General features: G+C 47.3%; 1 protein-coding gene across 4 annotated transcripts in view; it reads left to right on the forward strand.

The window, feature by feature from the left end:
• ZSWIM5 (zinc finger SWIM-type containing 5) overlaps positions 1-17,851 on the forward strand; it is a 123,486-nt gene extending 105,635 nt beyond the window's left edge. For all 4 annotated transcript variants that reach the window (XM_081009348.1, XM_081009350.1, XM_081009349.1 and 1 more), the window contains exons 5-14: positions 2,830-3,009; positions 4,240-4,416; positions 7,309-7,455; positions 8,164-8,301; positions 8,996-9,256; positions 10,178-10,313; positions 11,777-11,931; positions 13,499-13,662; positions 14,551-14,632; positions 15,399-17,851. In XM_081009348.1, coding sequence (XP_080865474.1) covers positions 2,830-3,009; positions 4,240-4,416; positions 7,309-7,455; positions 8,164-8,301; positions 8,996-9,256; positions 10,178-10,313; positions 11,777-11,931; positions 13,499-13,662; positions 14,551-14,632; positions 15,399-16,261 — 2,303 coding nt within the window. In that variant the 3' untranslated portion in view covers positions 16,262-17,851. The remainder of the gene's footprint in view (positions 1-2,829; positions 3,010-4,239; positions 4,417-7,308; positions 7,456-8,163; positions 8,302-8,995; positions 9,257-10,177; positions 10,314-11,776; positions 11,932-13,498; positions 13,663-14,550; positions 14,633-15,398) is intronic.
• The last annotated feature ends 1,717 nt before the right edge of the window (positions 17,852-19,568 follow it).

Below are 19,568 nucleotides of genomic sequence, written 5' to 3' on the forward strand. Positions count from 1 at the left end.
TCCTGCTGCCACTTTTTGTGGGCATCAAATAGGTCTTGCAGATCTTAGGGACATGTGTAGCTTGTCAGTTAGCTAACCAAATTCCTATACAGTTCTCACATGCAAGTTTGCCATCTATGCATAGAAACAAATTCTGCACTCCAACTCCTGGATTATGTCATTCCAAATCTGAATAAAGTTCTCTCTTTTTCTCATCGTGTCCCCTGCTGCAAAAGTGCACATTCATGCAACAAATCACTTATGAAGAGGTAAATAGATATTCAAATTGGTGTGGACACAACCAAAGGAAAGGCATAGGCCCAGCCAGCCTTGTTCACACTGGATAGCTATGATGGTTTATAATTAACATCATATTTCTGTCTATATAAAAATATCAGTGTTTGTAAGTTGAAGTTGGATATTTGCTGAAATAGAGACATTCTAAACAATGCTAGTGTAGGTTTCTGCTGTTCCCACACAAGTTGACAAACTATTTTTGTTGATTCTATAAGTCGGCTATGGTATCTTGAGGAAGCATTGCATATTTCCAAGTTGGCACTGCTGCAGTTTCAGCATCCACAAGAGAGATATACAACTTTGATATGAATGAATAACAAATTATACATTTATTGTCCAAGAAGCATAATTGTGCAGAAATGATTTGTGCTTTAGTACTTCAAGGAAGTACCGCGATGCTAGTGGGCTCTCACCAGCGTTCTGTGTTAAGTCATATGTTGATGACACACATTCTGTGTAGCTTATTACCCTCCCCCAACACAGTAACTAGTATCAGATTTCAGAACAGGGCAATTAGAGAGCGGTCTATCCCCTGTCATTCACTTCCAGCAGCCTGAGGTTTAGATCAGCTGTTTTGTATAAACCCAAAGGAGAGTTTAGAAACCTGCCACCCAGGAGCCAGCTCTGTGAATTACTTTATGCTGAGCATTGTGGCACTATCCCAACCCTTTATCAAAAGAACTGACTCTTTAAATTGGCAGCGTTGGGGAAACAGCCCTGCTGCAGGCCATTGAACTCCATGGGAGGACTTGCCGGCTGGGAGACTTCAAAAGCCAGATCTATAGAGCTGCACTCTTTTACCCTGTATGAGGAAAGGGAAAGAGACTCTTAGAAGTTCAAGGGTGGCTGCCCTGTATTTGTGGTTGGGCCCCAAAAGGAAATGCCAGGAACTGCCCCCAAACAGTTCCATGCCGCTGCTGTTCAGAATGCTCTGGAGGCGAAAATAGGTCCTGCTCGTTCTCCAGAGATTTGTGGAAAAGTCTGAGCCGCTTAAAAGAAGGCTGGAGAAGGAGATTAACAGACTCTCAAGTGGGGTTGAGGGCAAGATGAACAAAACAGAATGGGCAGACATGGATGGCTTTTGCTGCCCTATAGCCCAAACCTGCAGCCTACCAGATCTGAACAGAGCCCACCAGCGGTGTGTGGAAGCCCACCAGGTCCTTGGCAGAGTTCCTGTTTTAGCAAACAGGCAAGTGCAAGAGGTTTACAGAGCCCCTGGTAGCCCCACGCATAGCTGGTGGGCTCTGTGTTGCTTAGTAGGTCATATATTATGCAGACCTGCTGCAGTCTCTGGCTGCGAGTGGAATTGGTAATTTCCCAAGCCAGCAGGAAGAGTCCCAGTCAGTGCCAGTTGTGAGAGGAGAGCAGCCTGCTTAGTTGGAGTTGTGCAAAGCTCAAGATTAGCTCTGGATATAATGATACCTTTTCCTTACAGCATGTTCTCTTGGTGGAAACGTATGCAGGTTTTTGAGTTACATAGAACTCCTGCAGGCCGTGAAATTGGCCCAATCAAACATATAACTGTGTGCATGCATGTGTGTGTGCTTTAGGACTAGCATAAACAGCTTTCTGCTATAGAGCTTTCTCTGAAGGCTGAATTCTCTTCCTTGGCTGGAATAAGGTTCTGTAGCACAGGACCAAAAGCTTGACACTATTTTTAGTATGGTATGGTTGAAATTGTCTTGCCTTTGCATGTAACTAAGAATAAAAGCATCAATGAAGTAGACTGCAGTCCACAAAAACGTTTGCCATAATAAATTTGTTAGTCTTTAAAGTGCCACAAAACTTTCTATTATTATTAACAAAGAGGCATTGTATGTTGCTTTCGGGCAGATGTGGCTATTCTGTGGCTCTCCAGATGTTGCTGGACTATAGCTCCCATCAGCTCCTGGTAAGGGATGATGAGAGTTGTAGTCCAAAAACTTACATAACTATCTCTTCCTTGCCTCTTCTATGCATTCTGATCACTCTTTTGTTCGACAGCTATGCCAAGATCACAGTAAGGAGCATTATGCCAGCAGGGTGCTGTGAAAACTTCAAGTTTGGGGGGAGTAGTTTTCAAAAATTAACATCAAAAACCTCTTCAATGCAAATAGACTGGAGAACAATGGCAGATGAAATGCCATTGTGATATTTCTTTTCTAAAGTGGAGCAATCGTTTACTGGGTAAAAATCAGGTTATGATTCGGAACTTCTGACTCTTGGGCTTGCTGCAGTATTTTAAAGCAGTCTTTGATGTGCAGTTCAAACAGGAATTTTGTCCTGGCAGATCAAAATAATCTCAGATGCATATGCAATTATTGTCTCCCAATTTCCATCTCTCAAGAATACAGTGGAGTTTCTGTATGGAAAAATGTTGACTTTAGCTATTTATTTGCTTTTATAAATCCTCCCTCCCAATGTGCAGTGCATTTCCTTGAAGCAAGATGTGGATGTTTCTTAAAAAAAATTCCCCAGGCAGGGAAACAATGTGGGGGTAACCTTGCTGCATGCTTACACAAGATAGCAGTGAATAACTCCTTCTGCATTTCTGCACCTGGTTCATTCATACAGGGGCCTTGTGGGTGTGTGTGGTGTTAAATCCACACTGCACACTAGAAGAGAAGGGATGCTGGCTGCGACAGCTGCGGAAGTGGGGAGATATGGATGTCTGCCCGCTGGAGGATGGGAATTACGGCAATGAACTTCCCAACATCACTAGTGCACTTACTCAGAGCTCCAGTCACAGGCAGAGTAAGTTGGGGGGGTGAGAGTGTTTTGTCTTCTGCTATGTAATGTTTTTCACACCAGGGAACCCCAGTGTTATAACAAGCTATTGAACAAACAAAAAACAACTGGAAAGACCCCGACTGTGCTCAAATATAAAAGCTTGCTCAGGTGAGAGATTATCCCTATTGTTGTCTCTGCATGCCACTTGGTAGACTCCTCTATGGAAGTACCAGGGTGAAGTTTACCGTATGGAGACATGCAGCCCTATCAGTAGGGTTTCTTCCACACTACACACTTCATACATGTTCTGTTTAAAATAGCTCATTGAGAGGGAAACTGCTGAAATGCAAATGTTGCCTGGCTTGAATTCTTAGAGCTTTCGGAATACTGACTTTTCCCATTTCTATTTCTAGGTATCTCTGGTGGCTCATGCTTTCCCCACCCCATCCATTCTCTTGCTATCCTCTTTATCTACTCTTGCTGGGTTTGGGTCATGGGAGGAATGGTTATCCAGGGAGGGCTGGTACTGCTGCGGGATTGGTCGTTTTGCATACTACTACTACAAACAAGAACCAATACATTTAAAAAGAAGAAGTTAAAGTTCAGTGAATCCTTTCAGTGTCCTCAAATATCCCCTGTGCTGCATGTCATTGTGATGAAGCCCATTCGTATAGCTGGAACTTTAGGGTGAAGTCTGCACAAGCACCAGCGGTGTACTTTGCATTGTGAAGAGTCCATTGCAACCCTTGTAGAGAGAGGAAACTGCATCCGTTTTGTTTTGTAGGGCGTTTAGCAATTCTAAGCATAATTAGGTATTGGAAGCCTCCTCCCATTAAACTGCGAACGCTCCCACAGTTTGGATTAAAAACCCAAAGCTCCTTAACTGTCAGCCCTCCTCACCCTTTGGCCTCAAATCTATCTCTAAATTTGACAGCTATTTAGATTGAATGCATGCTGATTTGCCCTAATTAATTTATAGCAGTGGTACAATCTGGGATTTTCAAGTCTTTGCTTGCCAGCAGTCCTGCTGCAAGCAGGAGGGATATATTAGACATGCGTGGTAGCAAATCTCTAGTGAATTACTTTGTTTGGATATGGTTAAATTTTAAAAACATGGTGACAGGAAATTCTGCTTATTGTGGTGTGGTTTGTTGTGGTGATGGCTGAGCACCTCAGTGGTCAGACCCATGGTGGCAAACATTAACCAAGTCCATGCAACACACTTGGCTACCCTGTGTGCTCTTTTCCTTGTAGGCTCTTTAGCAAGGTCAAGACGCACAGTGTTCACTCGTGCCATTGAAGGTTGTGACCTGCACTGGCAGGATAGTCACCTCCAGCGGATAATCAGCAGCGACTTCTACATCTCTCCCTCTTATCAAAGGGAGGGTGAGGGCCTCCTCTTCAACTCACAAGGACAGCCTTTGTGGCTGGGTAAGTTGCTACTCTTCTTGGTAGCAGCCATTATGTTCTTGCTTGGTAGCACACTACTCTGGGGATTCCAGTATGCTGAAGGAAGAATATTGTGTTTGCTCAAGAGATGACTGGAAAATTAAATTTGGAATCCTACTCTGGTAAAATAAGAAAAGTACACATTTGTGGTCACTTTAGGGAAGAACACATCATCTACTCACCTTGCGGAACCTGAGAATTTATGGCATCTAGTCATTTCCTATGCAGACTTGGGTCCCTTAACAAAAAGTTTGTGCCTGGCCTCAAAGACATCTAACCTGGCCTCTGGTCCTTTTCTTGGGATACCAAGGGACAGATTAATCTAAGCAGTTGTGTTAGCAGGAGCCAGTGTAACGAGTCCTGCAAGTGCAACAGGGTCTCCTCCCTCTCCTTCCCTGCACCTCTTAAATTGGCTTGTGGTTGGGGTTGGAAGAACCCCTCAAACAGAACACTGGGGAAGGGGAGGGGAGATAGTTCCATCTGGCAAGCAGAAATATTGATGGAATGGTCATATAGCACAACACTGAATTCCTTTATTTCTTGAAACTTTCTCTGTTTCAGGATGGGGAAAGCCTTATACTACACAGTAAGTTAAGTCCGTTGCCTTGGAGAAGTTTGTCCAAGGCAGTAATGCCAACAAAGATGGTTATCTGCCTGACACTAAACAGGAGACTCCGCATCTATGGTTCAAACATTAAGCTGCGGTAGCAGCTATACAGGAAGATTTTGTGTGTGTGTGTGTGTGTGTGTGTGTGTGTGTGTGTGTGTCTCAGCAAGGCCAAAACCAAGATACCCAAACTCCTTCACACTGCAGATGTGCTTAGTCACATGTTGTCAGAGTGCTATAGGTGTGGTCATCACAGGAAGACAATTTTGCAGTTTCTCCCAGAGTCTCTGCTTCTGCAGCTGAGTACTCAGGCTGCACCATCAAGAGCAACATTTGCTATGCTCTTCAGAGTACTGAAGTTCAGGGACTCTCTAGCACCCCACCAGAGCTGAACCAACTGCACCAGCAACCCAAGTGATTGCTTGGGGTGGCAATATCTTAAGGCGTGCCAGTGAAGCTGAGGGGTGCACCTGTCTCATCCCTTGCTGCAGATGTGCCTGGGCACAATTCAAGTACCACAGCCTGGCATCCATAGCAATGCATGAGATCCTGAGTGGCACCATTTGAATCATGTGGAACAAGCGTCTGGAGCCACAAAAAGTTCTGGATGAAACTTTGCTTTATCCTGCTCCTCAGCCCTCAGTGGTTTACATAAATTCCTCCCTAGCTTGCGAGATGTCTGACTTGCCAAAGGAATTAATCCCACACGTTGTGATTCTGAAATGTTATTGTCTTGTCTTCCCACTCTCTGGGTTTTTTTGGAGCTCCTCCTAGAGGACATCAGCAGCACCATGGAATTGCTTTTGATTTGCCAGCAGCATTTGAATGATGCCGTGCTTTATATGATGCACGATCACTAGAGATTCTTTTTGAAATGTTTGTGCCTCAAGCCTTCTGCTCATCTGTAGCCTTTAATAGCAGGAGATTTGGAGGAGGGAGTATAGCTGCATTTTAAAGGCCTTTGGAGACCTTGTAGAAAATGCTTCCTTTAGAGGAAGTCATGCTTCTCTGGCTTTGGCTTCTATGTTTCCCCACGGCAGAGACATTTGCGGAGGAGCGGGCCCTTTGTTGCTTCCCCCCGACCCCCGTGTGTGTCGTCTGTTCCCCCTTACGACCGCTCCCTCAGAGTCACAATCCTCTCCACAGCAACTGTGACTTCAGGTGGAGATCAACCAGCAGGAACAGATGAATTTCTGTGCCACACAATGGTGTTGCTCACAGGGGCAAGCTGTTTCCGAGTAATTGAGATCCTCAGGAATGATGCAAAATGCACACTCGGTGGAGAAGTGCTTCCAGTGAGGGATTCAGGGAGCTGAGCCCAAGTTGCAGGATGAGATGCAAGGAGAGTTGAGAGGTGTGAGTGGTGGAACAGCTAAGTGTGGCCCTTTTTAGGATGGAGCTGGATGCGGGGAACATTTTCAGCATCAGTTATACAAAGCAAATGCAGGTGCCTCTGTTCCAATGGAAATCCAGCATGCCAGGGAGAAGGCCAGGCTGAAAACCTTATCCTTTACTTGGCAGCTTTGCCTATGAAACACAGGTCTTTCCTACAAGGAAACATCTTAACATGCAATTCCTCACCTGCAGTTGGAAGTCTAGGAACAACATGCACCACATGCTGTTTCTGCCTGTTTGGAATCAGCCATCATCTTCAAAGTGTCTGGCCATTGCACAAAGACTAGTTTCACTTGATGGAATATAGGCAGCTGCTGTATACCGAGTCAGACCCCTGGTCCATCCAGCTTTGCTTTATTGATACTGACTGGCACCAGCTCTCCAGGGTTTCACACAGCGGTCTCTTCCAGGACTAGCAGGGATTGAACCTGGGGCCTTTTGCATGGAAAGCATGTTCTTCTCTTCCACTGAGCCCTCCCCTTAACTTGATGGGTGGTGTAGGACTTGATTGCATTGGAAAGTAAGAGGTGGGTCCTTTATTGTTTCTGGCAGGAGCAACTGTGGGCTGGCAGGATTAGGAGCTGAACCGTGTGATCAGAATAACATAGGACAGCCCACCTGGGTCTTTGCCACTTCAGATTACAGGTGGAGGACTGTATATTTGGAAATTCCTCTATGTAAAACAACAACCCCACGTAATATTTATGCACACATGGTTTGGTTCTAATAAAGAACAAGGCCACAAAATAGAGAACTTAGATACAGAAATTGAATCCCAAGCTCCTGATCATAGAGTTGATTTGCTTACATAGACAATACCATTTGCCTATATTGCCAGCTTAATTGCACACTCTGTTTGTATTATGCCACAGAACACGTTCCCACAGCCTGTGCCCGTGTTGATGCCCTTCGTTCCCATGGATATCCTAAGGAAGCACTCCGCCTAACGGTGGCTATTATCAACACCCTAAGGTTGCAACAACAGAGGCAGCTGGAGATATACAAGCATCAAAAGAAAGGTATGAGTTGGCCTGTTGTTGTGGGTTTAAGCTGGCCATCGAAGGATAGTTAGGTGCTTTTATGAGCATTGTGGGGCCTTCCAGGAGCTGCCTAGAGCTTTTCCAAACAGTAAAACAACAGCCCCCAAACCCCTCTTCCAACATTTTAGACTCATTCCACCTCCTGAGAGCACCTGTCCCTGGATAGCTGAAGAGGCAGCTGGTGAATTGGCAGAGGCAGCTGACATGGAGGGGGAGGGAGGGGAGGATTGTGGTCCCATTATCAAGGGTGAACAGATCCAACAGCTCCCCATAGGACAGGTGTGTCAAGTTGTGGGACAACAGCTTTGCTTATCCTAGAATTCTGCTTATCATGCCCTTACAGCTGATGCTGAAACTCTGTGCTGACTTTACCAATAAAACCTTTGGGAATTTCCCAAGCCGAGAGTCAAAGTCTTTTGTTTGAGGTTGGGAGCCAGGACAGTGACCAGCTCACGTTGCCTAATAGTAATCTCAGTCTTGTCACAATGGAAGAACATGGTACCAACACAGCAAATGGAAAGGGAGGTGTATACAGGGGAGTCTTGACTGTCCTCTGCCAGGCTTGTGAAACTTTGTGCCTTGGAAGATGGAACCAGAGATTATGCCTCTTATGGCAGAAAGGAAGGATCATAAGTAATTACTGTGGGATTTTCTCCCCACTCCCCTTATTCTGTTTGCCTACTCCAGAACTGCTGCAGAGAGGAGCAACCACCATCACAAATCTGGAGAGCTGGGTGGGGCACCCCCTCAATCCCATTGGTTGCTTATTTCTCACTTTGACAGAAGCATGTCGAGTAGAGGATGAAAACTGCCTTGAAATTTCAGGTATGAGACTGCCAAACCCTGAGCCCAGAGCAGAGTTTCTGCTCTTTCCCTGAGCTTCCATGTTGGAGCCATTTTCAAGTTTCTGCTGTTGCAGTCTATAGAATTGGAAGAGGCTATTTATTCTGTTGTGGTTGAATTCCTGTGGGACACCCTGTGCTGACCAGAGGAAGAGGTCTTTGGGCAAACCGTTTCTGTGAAATATGCAAAAGCCAGTTGTTGGTCCCAGAAACAAATGCTGGCCTGCAGACTGTCTGAGTGTTCAGCTGCCTCTGGCCCAACATACCCTGTCAATCAGGGAGGGAGAAACTGTAGCCCTCCAGATATTGCTGGTGTCCAACTTCCATCAGCCCCAGTCAGCATGGCCAGAGAGTTGAAGGCCAATGACAACTGAACAACCTCTCTGCTGTAGGTGAATTGTAGGTGAATTGAGGGGCTCAGGTGCTCTATGGCCTTCCTAGCTTGCAGCTCCCCAATGCTGGTATGAATTAAAGGACTGTGAAGCTCAACACAGCTCAGCCCAGTACATTTGGTCACATGAGCAGTGCCAGGAGGCAGGCACTGTGCTGTCTTCTGAAAGCAAGTAGGCTAAGAAGGACCAATGGCAGTGATGGAGCTAGTCAGGCTATGAGGCAGGAGGGAGACCCTACCTGGAGGCTGCACTGCCCATCTTATTGATAACTCTCTTCTCCATTAGATGCTGGCGATGCCAAGCCTCCTGTGTATCAACATGTGCCTGTGGCCAATAGCTGCCCTGAGAGCGGGGAATCCTACCTATCCCTCGCTTTGGAAGTCGCGCTGATCGGGATGGGGCAGCAGCGGGTGATGCCGGAGGGCCTTTATGCTCAAGACAAAGTGTGGCGCAACGAGGAGCAAATCATTGCCCGCTTGCAGGAGCTGCAGCTGGACGCTGTGCTGGTGCAGACGCTACGCAAACAGTGTATCCTGCTCCTGGAAGGTGAGAGGACTGAGATGCTGCCCTCAACCGCTCTGGAGGAAGGAGGCTGAACCTACTACCCTGAAACAGTCTTAAGTTCCCTGCATTAAGCAGTATATTCTGCAGAAAATCCCTCTTGATCACAATAACTTACACCAATCATGTATGGATGGTCAGAAGGATATTTGATCGGAGCAATGTATGTATTATGGGATGGGGGTTGGGACCATAATGAGATAGGATCTCAGTATAGATATCACCCTTCCCTGAGCACTAGAAATCCCACCAAAACCAAAAAACAAACCCCTCTTTTTATGCTTTAACTTGATGCTCTCCATACAGTTTGTTCCCCCCATTTTCCCCTACGCTCACAAACCCGCTTGAAACACATGATGCTGTTTGAGGAGGTTTTTCAGTGAAAAGGAACCCGTCGCAGTGGGGATTGCAGCTCCTCTGTCGCAAGGCTCCCCACTTGCAGCTGTGTCGAGAAGGAAATCCGAGTCAGGCTCTTGCAAATTTCTGCTTTCCCCATGCTCTCCACTGTGCCAGCATTTTCAAACCTCTGCAGTCCCCATACTGTATATGGAGGAGGAGTTCAGTGTGTGGCCAGAGCAGCAACCGGGGGGGGGGGCAGGGAGAGTGTCTTTTGTCCCCTGCTAGCTTCTGGTGCATCAGGAAGAAGGGGAGCAACAGCAGGCCTTCCGTGTGATGGTTCAAGGGGCTGTGCTTCTGATTCCTTTGGGTCTGCAATTTCAAAATCAAGTAGGCCCTCCCCAATACTTAGGAACCCAGCTTCTTTGGTCTGAATCTCTACTATGTAACAGAGGCCAGTTGGGAGGTATCCTCTTGCTTGCGGGACTGTTGAGCCAGCAAAACTCTCTGGCTTAAATTCAAAGGGTCTGGTTGCAGGATAGATGCTGACATGGCTCTGCTCCTGACTAGGTGGCCCTTTCAGTGGCCTTGGCGAGGTCATCCACCGCGAAAGCGTCCCCATGCACACCTTTGCCAAGTACCTGTTTTCTGCCTTGCTGCCCCACGACGCTGACCTGGCCTACAAGCTGGCACTGCGCTCCATGAGGTTGGTACCACCCTTCCCCTTCCAGCATTTAATAAAAGGCAGCTTGCAATATGAAGGTGGGAACGGCAAGTGTCCCCCCCCCCCCAGATTGCTCTGTGTCTTCAATTATTATGTCCTCAAACTTCTCCAGCATCCATTTTGCTACAGTACTATTTATTTTCCTGGCAGGTTTTTCAATGAAGAATTAGTATGCATTTTCCTTTAAAAAGGAATTCAAAGACAAAGTTACTGATTAGCAGGTGCAGTTGGACTGTTTCATCAATAGGCTATTTATTTATTCCTTACTTATATAGGTGGTGTGTTGTTTTTTTTCTTTTTTGGTTTTTTTGGAAAATGGGTATTTTAGTCAGAACAGCATTCTGAAATTATAAGGACCCAGTGGTTCTAGTATCGTCACGTGGGTTTCAGGCAAATCATAGTGATGGAGTACAGAACTGGAGGGTTCAGAATGCTCCCTGATGGGGACCTCACATACCACCCTTAGTAACCAATGCAAAGAGTCTGCTTACAGCTGCTCCTGCCAGATAGAAGAGCCGGTCCCCATGACACAACCAAGCTGGCTCAGTGAGACCACATGGACATGCTGGATCTCAGGAGAGAAGGCTTTGCTTCATCCTGGCCTTTGACTGCTGCACCCATGAGAGACTAAGCCAAGGTTTGGCTCACAATGTTGTTGGAATGGGGATTCCGGCTTAAGCTCTCTCTTCACTATCTATGAGCGGCAACCCTCAGCTATGGCCTGGCAGTAGGAAGGAGGGTGGGTGGGAGAAAAGCAGCTGCAAAGTGTGGGAGCCCTGCACGTCCACGGAGTCTCACTGAGCCATAGCTTGTTTTGTTGTGTTGTGTGAACCAGAATGTGTAGTGCATTGAAAAGAGTAAGCAGGCTAGGACTGGATAGAGCAATGCCTTTGGTCTCTTGGGTGGTACCTTTGTTCTTATCAGGAAGGGCATAACAGGAAATGCAGGAAGCCATCAGGTGTTGTAGTGGCTGTGTGTCCCAGCAAACAGGTTGGTCTGGGAGGGAGAGTTCTGGTTTCCAGAAGGCTGAGGGCGGGGGGAGAGGCTTTAAATAGAAACATGTGAGCAGGTAGCTCCAAACTGCAGCAGATGCCCTGGGGCAAGGCAGCCCCCCTTCCCCGCCATCTCTAAGCAAAACCAGATGACTGCTGTGTGCAAATCATGCTTGGCTCTGACATAAAAGCACAAGAGGGGGATGTTTCTAAACTTATATTTTTCTTTACAAGTTTATAAATCACTCCTTAGTTCTCTCTAGTGGCCTTTCAAGTTTTGTTCAAGGCTGGTCTTGCATCCATATGTTGTAGAAGACCTCAAGGTTTACTACAGAGTTGTTACAGACAGCATACCATGGCCAAAGAAGGCCAAAAATTTTTTTAAGACTGACCCAACCCCTGGCAGGTACCCCTTCTTCACTGGCCTGACATTGCTGGTTTGGTTCTCCCTAGGCTGCCCGTTCTGGAAACGACGGCCTCAGGCGACATCACCCACCCTCACCATATTGTTTCAGTGGTGCCTAGCAGATACCCACGCTGGTTTACTCTGGGACACTTGGAATCACAACAGTGTGAACTTGCTTCCACTATGCTGACAGCAGCCAAAGGTGAGTGAAAGACTCCTTGTGTAATGGATTATAGCCACCAGAAACTCTAGTTGGCTTGCTCACCATTTGGACCTGTGCAATGAAGAAAGCCAGTGTGGTTCAAAAAACCAATGAAGGACAGCTTTGGTCATTGGTGGGTGGGTTGACTCCCACGTTTTGGGTGGTCCTTGGACAAGGTAGCCTCAGTGAGCACTCCCTTCCTGTGCTGCCCCATAACTTGCTCTCTTCCTCTACGCACAGTCCACCCACATGGCATTTCCTTGAGAACTGGTTTTATGAGGCTCCAGCTAACTGCTGTCTCTGTTCCTTGACCTCGCAGCAAGGACTTCCAGTTTTATTTACAGGCGCTCACTTAATCAGTTTGGGGCATGTGATCATTGCAACATTTTGTTTATCGTCAGGGCTTTGCCTTTAATCACTTAAAATTCCCATTACTAAATTTCCATCTTTATTAGGATGTCTACGGCGTGTAGGATGAGCTCTCCTGGCTCAGACCAAATGTCTAGCATCCTGCTCCCGACCCTGGAGAGCCACCACTAGGGCTCATCCACACTTCTTCCTGTCCTACTGCTTTCCCCTGGGGAAAACCGCTCTTTAACGCTCAGTCGGAGCAAAGGGCAATTTGGGTTTTCTCCGGATTGACCTTTGCTCTGATTTAGCACTAAAGAGCGTGTTTTCCCTTGGAAAGGAGCAGTGTGAGGGGAAAAACCACTTGGGACTTGTGGCTAGAAAGTGCAGGTGAAAAGGAAAACTGCTTGGACTCATGCTTTCAAGGCACGGGACAAGCAGAAGTGTGGAGGAGCCCCTGGTCAGTGTAGACAATACTGAGCTAGATGGACCAATGGTCTGACTCAGTACAGTGGTGCCTCGCAAGACGAAATTAATCCGTTCCGCGAGTGTCTTCGTCTAGCGGTTTTTTCGTTTTGCGAAGCAACCCTATTAGCAGCTTAGCGGATTAGCGCTATTAGCGGTTTAGCGGCTATTAAAGGCTTAGCGGCTTAGCGGCTTAGCTGCTAAAAGGCTATTAGCGGCTTAGCGACTTAGAAAAAGGGGGGGAAAGCGGAAAAAAAATCTCAAGACTCGCAAGACATTTTCGTCTTGCGAAGCAAGCCCATAGGGAAATTCGTCCTGCGAAGCAACTCAGAAACGGAAAACCCTTTCGTCTAGCGGATTTTCCGTCTTGCGAGGCATTCGTCTTGCGGGGCACCACTGTATACGCCAGATTCCTTTGTTCCTAAGCACTCTTGTTGTTCTCTACAGGATATTTGCTTGAGTTGAGAAAGGCTGAAGTGGGTAGAATTTGGGGGTTGAGGAGGGGTCAAGTGAACACTTAATGGAGCAGACGTAAAGGCTTTGATCTGAAATTCAAGGTGTCCCTTTTATGTACACTTCATCCCAATTCTCCCCAGCAAGGCTGTGAGGAAAAGAAAGAATCCACTTTTCTGCTCTGCTCCCAGATGTTTAGGAGTGCAGTACTGTCTAGTTTAATCGTGAGAATGCTGATGTCTTAGTAGGGAGTTAGCAACCTGCCAGGCAGTAGGTGAGCTCTTTCCTGTCTCCAATCCAGGGGACATGCTGCGCCTACGTACGGTTCTGGAAGCCATTCAAAAGAACATCCATTCCTCCTCTCTGATCTTTAAACTGGCCCAGGATGCCTTCAAGATTGCTACACCTGCGGACAACAACTCGGACACAACCCTGCTCAATGTGGCCCTGGAGCTGGGACTGCAGGTAAGGGAGAGAAGCGATTGCTAGGAAAAGCGGGGAACCTTCCAGGCCTATGTTTTCGAAGGGCAAGCCTCCCTTGAAGCCAGTGGTAGAGTCTGAACCTGGCTCAGAACTTGGGCATTCTTGCTGCTTTTATGGTGGACTCTTAACATTCAACTTTACCTGTTAATTAATGGAAAGAATTTACAGACCACCTGAAAAGTTCAAAGCAGCTTATGCATGGTTCTCAGGTAGACTTCATCCAAGGAGCTTATGAAGCCAGTTCTGCTTATTTTCTGCAGCAGAAATACCGTATTTTTCGCCCTATAGGATGCACTTTTCCCCCTCCAAAAATGAAGGGGAAATGTGTGTGCGTCCTATGGGGCGAATGCAGGCTTTTGCTGAAGCCTGGAGAGCGAGAGGCGTCGGTGCGCACCGACCCCTCTCGCTCTCCAGGCTTCAGGAAGCTATCCGCAAGCCTTGCGCGCCAGGGGAGTTCGCGCAGGCTCGCAAGGCTTGCGGGCAGGAGCACGGGGCACCCTCCGGAGGATGCCCTGTGCTTCATGCAGGTGTCCGCAAGCCTTGCGCGCCCCGCGGGAGTTCCTGCGGGCTCGCAAGGCTTGCGGATAGCAGCCTGCTCTGGGGGCTGGGGGGGGGAGCTCGGGCTTCCCCCGCCCCAGCCCCGCGGCTGGGGGGGGGAAATAAAATTTTTTTATTCATTCTTCCCCCCCCCCCCCAAAAATGAGGTGCGTCCTATGGGCCAGTGCGCCCTATAGGGCGAAAAATACGGTACATCCAGTCTTCATATCTTTCTCTGGGTTATACAGGGTTATACTGATCTAGGAAAGTGCAAGTCCAAGCTTTGTGACTGTCTCTGGGAAATAATCATTGTCCACTCATTTGCCACTCCAGGTAATGCGCATGACCCTATCAACCTTGAACTGGAGACGGAGGGAAATGGTGCGGTGGCTGGTGACCTGTGCTACAGAAGTGGGTTGGTATCTCTCATTCACACATGTCGCAGGGAGTGCTGCAGCCCAAAGGGAGTCTGTACATTCTGATGAGCCAGTGGCAGGTCCAGCTCACACAAAGGATAATATTATTTAAGACAGCACTTTAAAGTGTTACATCTTGTTGAAATCCTCATAACAATTAGGTTAGATGGGCACTGATCATCCCCATGTCTCAAATGTGAGGACTGAAAGAGAAGGGCTTGCCTGAGAACTCTTACTGAGTTTGTGGCAGAGGTAAGATTCACATCAAGGACATCTTGAATCATAGCTCCATGTCTTGCAGGCTACATGCAACAGCACCCAAACATCCACAAATGTAGCCGTTTCCCATGTGATAAGATCCCTGCACTAGCAAAACAACAGCAACAGATAAATGGAATTTTATACTAAGGAAGATACCATTGTGTGCAGCTTTTAAAAACATCTGGTTTTTTGGCTAACATAAACCAGAGGCCTTCCACCTTAAGCCAGACACTAAGCTTCCTGTGATCGTAGCAGTTTTGGTTACTGGCACAGCCCTTCATTGTGAGCCTTGCCAAATTTAGCAGTGATGTCCAGCTTCTAGGATACAGACTGATTTAGCCTGCACTTTTGTATCACTGCAGAGCCCAGTGACCATAATATTTATGAACACAGTTTTGAAGCAGTCACTCGGCTCTTTTTTTGCCACTGCCACATACTCAAGTGCTCCAACATCATGCTTGCCACTTTACTATTGGTTGAAAAGCTTGTGCTCCCTTCTTGCAGGTGTACGGGCCTTAGTCAGCATCCTGCAGAGCTGGTACACCCTCTTCACCCCCACTGAAGCCACCAGCATAGTAGCAGCAACAGTGATGTCCCACACAACCATCCTGCGCCTCAGCCTGGACTACCCGCAGCGAGAAGAACTGGCCAGCTGTGCCCGCACGCTGGCCCTGCAGTGCGCCATGAAGGATCCCCAGAACTGCGCTCTCTCCGCCCTGACCCTCTGCGAGAAAGACCACATCGCCTTTGAGACTGCCTACCAAATTGTGATAGACGCTGCTTCCACAGGCATGACTTACTCGCAGCTCTTCACCATTGCACGGTACATGGAGCACCGTGGGTACCCTCTGCGGGCATTCAAGCTGGCATCTCTCGCCATGACCCACCTCAACCTTGCCTATAACCAGGACACGCACCCAGCCATCAACGACGTGCTTTGGGCATGTGCGCTCAGCCACTCTCTGGGCAAGAATGAGCTGGCAGCCATCATTCCACTGGTGGTGAAGAGCGTGCATTGTGCCACGGTGCTGTCCGACATCCTGCGCCGCTGCACCATGACAGCCCCGGGCCTTGCAGGGATTCCCGGCCGCAGGAACTCTGGGAAACTGATGTCCACAGACAAAGCGCCTTTGCGCCAACTGCTGGACGCAACAATAAGCGCTTACATCAACACGACGCACTCTCGGCTCACCCACATCAGCCCGCGGCACTATGGGGAGTTCATAGAGTTTCTCAGCAAAGCTCGGGAGACTTTCCTCCTGGCTCAGGATGGCCACATTCAGTTTGCGCAGTTCATAGACAACCTCAAGCAGATATACAAGGGCAAGAAGAAGCTCATGTTGCTAGTGAGAGAGCGGTTTGGATGAGCTTCTGCATTAGTTAAAAAAAAAAGAAGAAAGAAGGAAGGGAGGAACCCTGATCCCTGTTGGTGGAATCATGCCTACTGGGCCAGACGGACTATGTTTTCCATCCAGAGAGGATTCCTGGATTATTATTATTTTGAGGAACGTAAACCAAAAGCAGCACGGCAGGAAGGGTTTGCTTCCCACCCACTCGCAAACACCTCGGCAATACCAAAAGCTAACCAGGAAAAATTGAATACCTCTTTCCCAAAGGGCATGGCGGATGGAGGCTGAAAAGCAAACCACCTCGAAGGAGGCAGGGTAATGCGTCGCTCAGCCTCTTGCGTTGCCACCTTGGCTCTTGGCTAGTGGCCTTGTAAGAGGTGCAGCCTGCCAAGACAGGCACATTTCACCGTTTTCTTTTTTGTGAAGATCCTTAACTGAAAAAAAACCTAACGTTAACTGTTCTCAGGGATTGCTTTACTAAAAGTAACAGAAGCATTTATGATACTGTAAATACGATAGTATATGTGTCGATTATTAAATTGTAAAGTTCTAATTATTTATAATTATTCTCTTTTTGTTTGGGGGATACTTGAAATGTGTTGTGGGCTGGGGATTTTGGTTTTGGTTTCGTTAAGCATATCCGAACATGAGAAAAGATGAACATTTCTCAGGTTCCCTGCCCTGCCAGCACTGTTGGTGAAGAGGGGCTGGTGGGTGGTGTCTGATGAGTAGAGAGGATGGACCAAGAGTTCATGCAGAACTACCGTGACACAACAGCCTTGGAAGAGGGGAGACCAAGGTGGAAATGGCAAAGCCCGCCATCAGGGTGCGTGGACTTGGCCCATGGGCTGCTAGCCACAGCACTTGCCCTGCCTCTGCTGGTCTATGCTGTGGTTCCAATTATGGAATACAAAGACCCCAGGAAGCCAGATGGTTGGCTGTGAAACAGTTGAGCCCATAGTGTAAATAACCGATTTTTTTGGCCTTCCTCCACATGCCTATGGATAGATGCGTGCAAGAGCTGCATGCTATATGCGCATGGGAAGATGTGTCTTTCCTTTGGCAGATGGGGAGCAGGGAACACATTTTTCTCTTGCTTATGTGTCTTTTATTTTCAACTCCATTTCTAAACCGTTGCCTTTGATGGCACCTGCAGAGTCTGGTGCCCTCTGGAGGACAGCCTTCCTGGTCCCATTTCTTGCTGCTCCACCTCCCACCACTGCTTAAGTGGTTCATCTTAATTTTTTAACTTCTTCCAATGAAAAATAAAGTTGGGGGGTAGGAAGCAGGAGCAACACGGCTCTTCCACTTGTCTTTGTGTTCCCCTGTTCCAGTGTGTCCTAGTTTTAAAAGGGGCAGGGAGGGAATGGGGTGGGGTGGGGCAGGGGTCGGGCTGAAGGGTAGCTTAGAAAATGTGGATTAAAATTACCTACTGTCTGACTCCAGTTTTGTTTTTCACAATACTCTGAGAAAACTGGGCCAGGGAAACCCAGCTCACCCCAGTATTTGTTGCCATAGAAGTATCATTCTTCACGTCTGACTTATTTTATTTTGTGTACAACCTCTTGACCCAATGTTTAATAAAAAAGAAGGAAGATGTTCATACCACTTCTGTATCACTCCAGCCCTTTCTGTTGTCAGCATTGCCAATTAAAAGGGAATAAAAAGACAGCAGTTCAAAAGCAGTTGTTGAGATGGGAGGGATGGGAGTGAATGCAACCTTCTAAACCACCAGCCTTGCATCCTTTTGGTCTGGAAAGAACCACATGTGGCTTTTGCCTCTTCCTGTACTGAGTCTCCAGTTACTTCACCAGCAAATATTTATATGTCAATACCCCCTGCCTCAGATGGAATATACTTGTGCAGAAACAATCCTATAAAGAGAGTATGGATCTTTGATGTACAGTGGGATACACTGGCGTAACATCTGTGATGATCGTGGCTTAGGGCAATGAAACCTGAAAAAACCTCTCTCTCCCCCCCCATCCGCAATCGGAACACGGCTGTAGGTTGAAATCCTCTTTGGAGGCCCTGCTATACGTCCTGCCAACAGAAGATTTTTGTGTGTGGCAGCACTTTGGAGGAATTCCTTCTCAAAGGAGGTAAAACTAGGCCATCCCTGAGGGTGGTTCGGCAGGCAGGGAAAGCAATGCTATTGGCACTTGCTTTCCATATATGACTGAAGAGTCAGACTCTCATCCTTTCAATTTTAAGGCTTGAGCTTTATTTTTTGCTAGCTGATGATGCCTTCTTTGGTTTTGTTCTTTTATCTGAACTGCTGGAGGTGGTGGTGTTATGTTAGACCTAAACAGAAGTGTAGAGAAAAAACTAACAGGTCTCTGCAAGAGCCCTGCTCCTCTCTTGGCTGCTGATGCCAACTTTACTAGCTGCAGCCTCAACACTGTAGCATCCCCTTCCCAAATACCTGTTAACAAAGCGATCATTGCCTTAACCACCACAGTTCCTCCCATGCTATTCCAGTTCTAAGAAAAGCATCCACTGGTCTGTTTACATATCACACACAAGTAACAGACTTTGTGAGGGGGCTGGTGCTGCTTGTGTCTTCTATAAACATGTTTCCTTATCATGACATGCAGCTGATAACTGTCAGATGCAACCAGGCTGAATGCTGAAGCAGACACAGTCACCACTATGGCAGCAGAGATATAGGAAAAGGAAGGCTGGATTTCTTTACTGGAGGAACCTGCTTAGCTGTTGCTGGATAATGAACAGCAGTGAGTGAGGCGCAGTGCAGCACAGCATGTTCATATTGAGAATAAACATCACAAGAGTCTTTTCCACTTATTCCTGGGTCGCCTGTTCAGCAGCAAGGACATGGTCGCTCATCCTTCCTGAGTGGGTTGTGCATATGCAGACCTTGACTAAGCCAGAACAGCAGCACCAAAGCAGAGGAAGATTCAATCATTTAACTAAACACCATGTGCTGGATTGTTAATCCAGATGGGAAACTGTTGTAAATACTTCACTTTGCGGTATGGCGCATGGCCATTGCTTCGTAGAGACACATGGCTATTGCTAAAGAGGGCCCCAAACTGAGCAATTGGGTGATACAAGGTACCCTGACCCACCTTCTATTGTTAAACGGCAAAAAACTTACTCCGCTGTGGAGGACAGAGCATAAGAAAGGCCACACCTAGCCACTGGTTGGAAGGGGCAAGAAAAGGATCCACCCCTTTCTCAGATAAGCTTTGTAGTGTGTAGGGATAAAGCCAGGATCAAAAGCATTGAGTGCTTCAGGAAGTGCCCAAGACACATACATTCTCTCCCCCTCTACAACCCACCCAGCATCCCAAGCATTGTGCCA

The sequence above is a fragment of the Podarcis pityusensis genome (assembly GCF_964106645.2).
Source record: "Podarcis pityusensis genome assembly, chromosome: 6".
Classification (NCBI taxonomy): Eukaryota; Metazoa; Chordata; class Lepidosauria; order Squamata; family Lacertidae; genus Podarcis; species Podarcis pityusensis.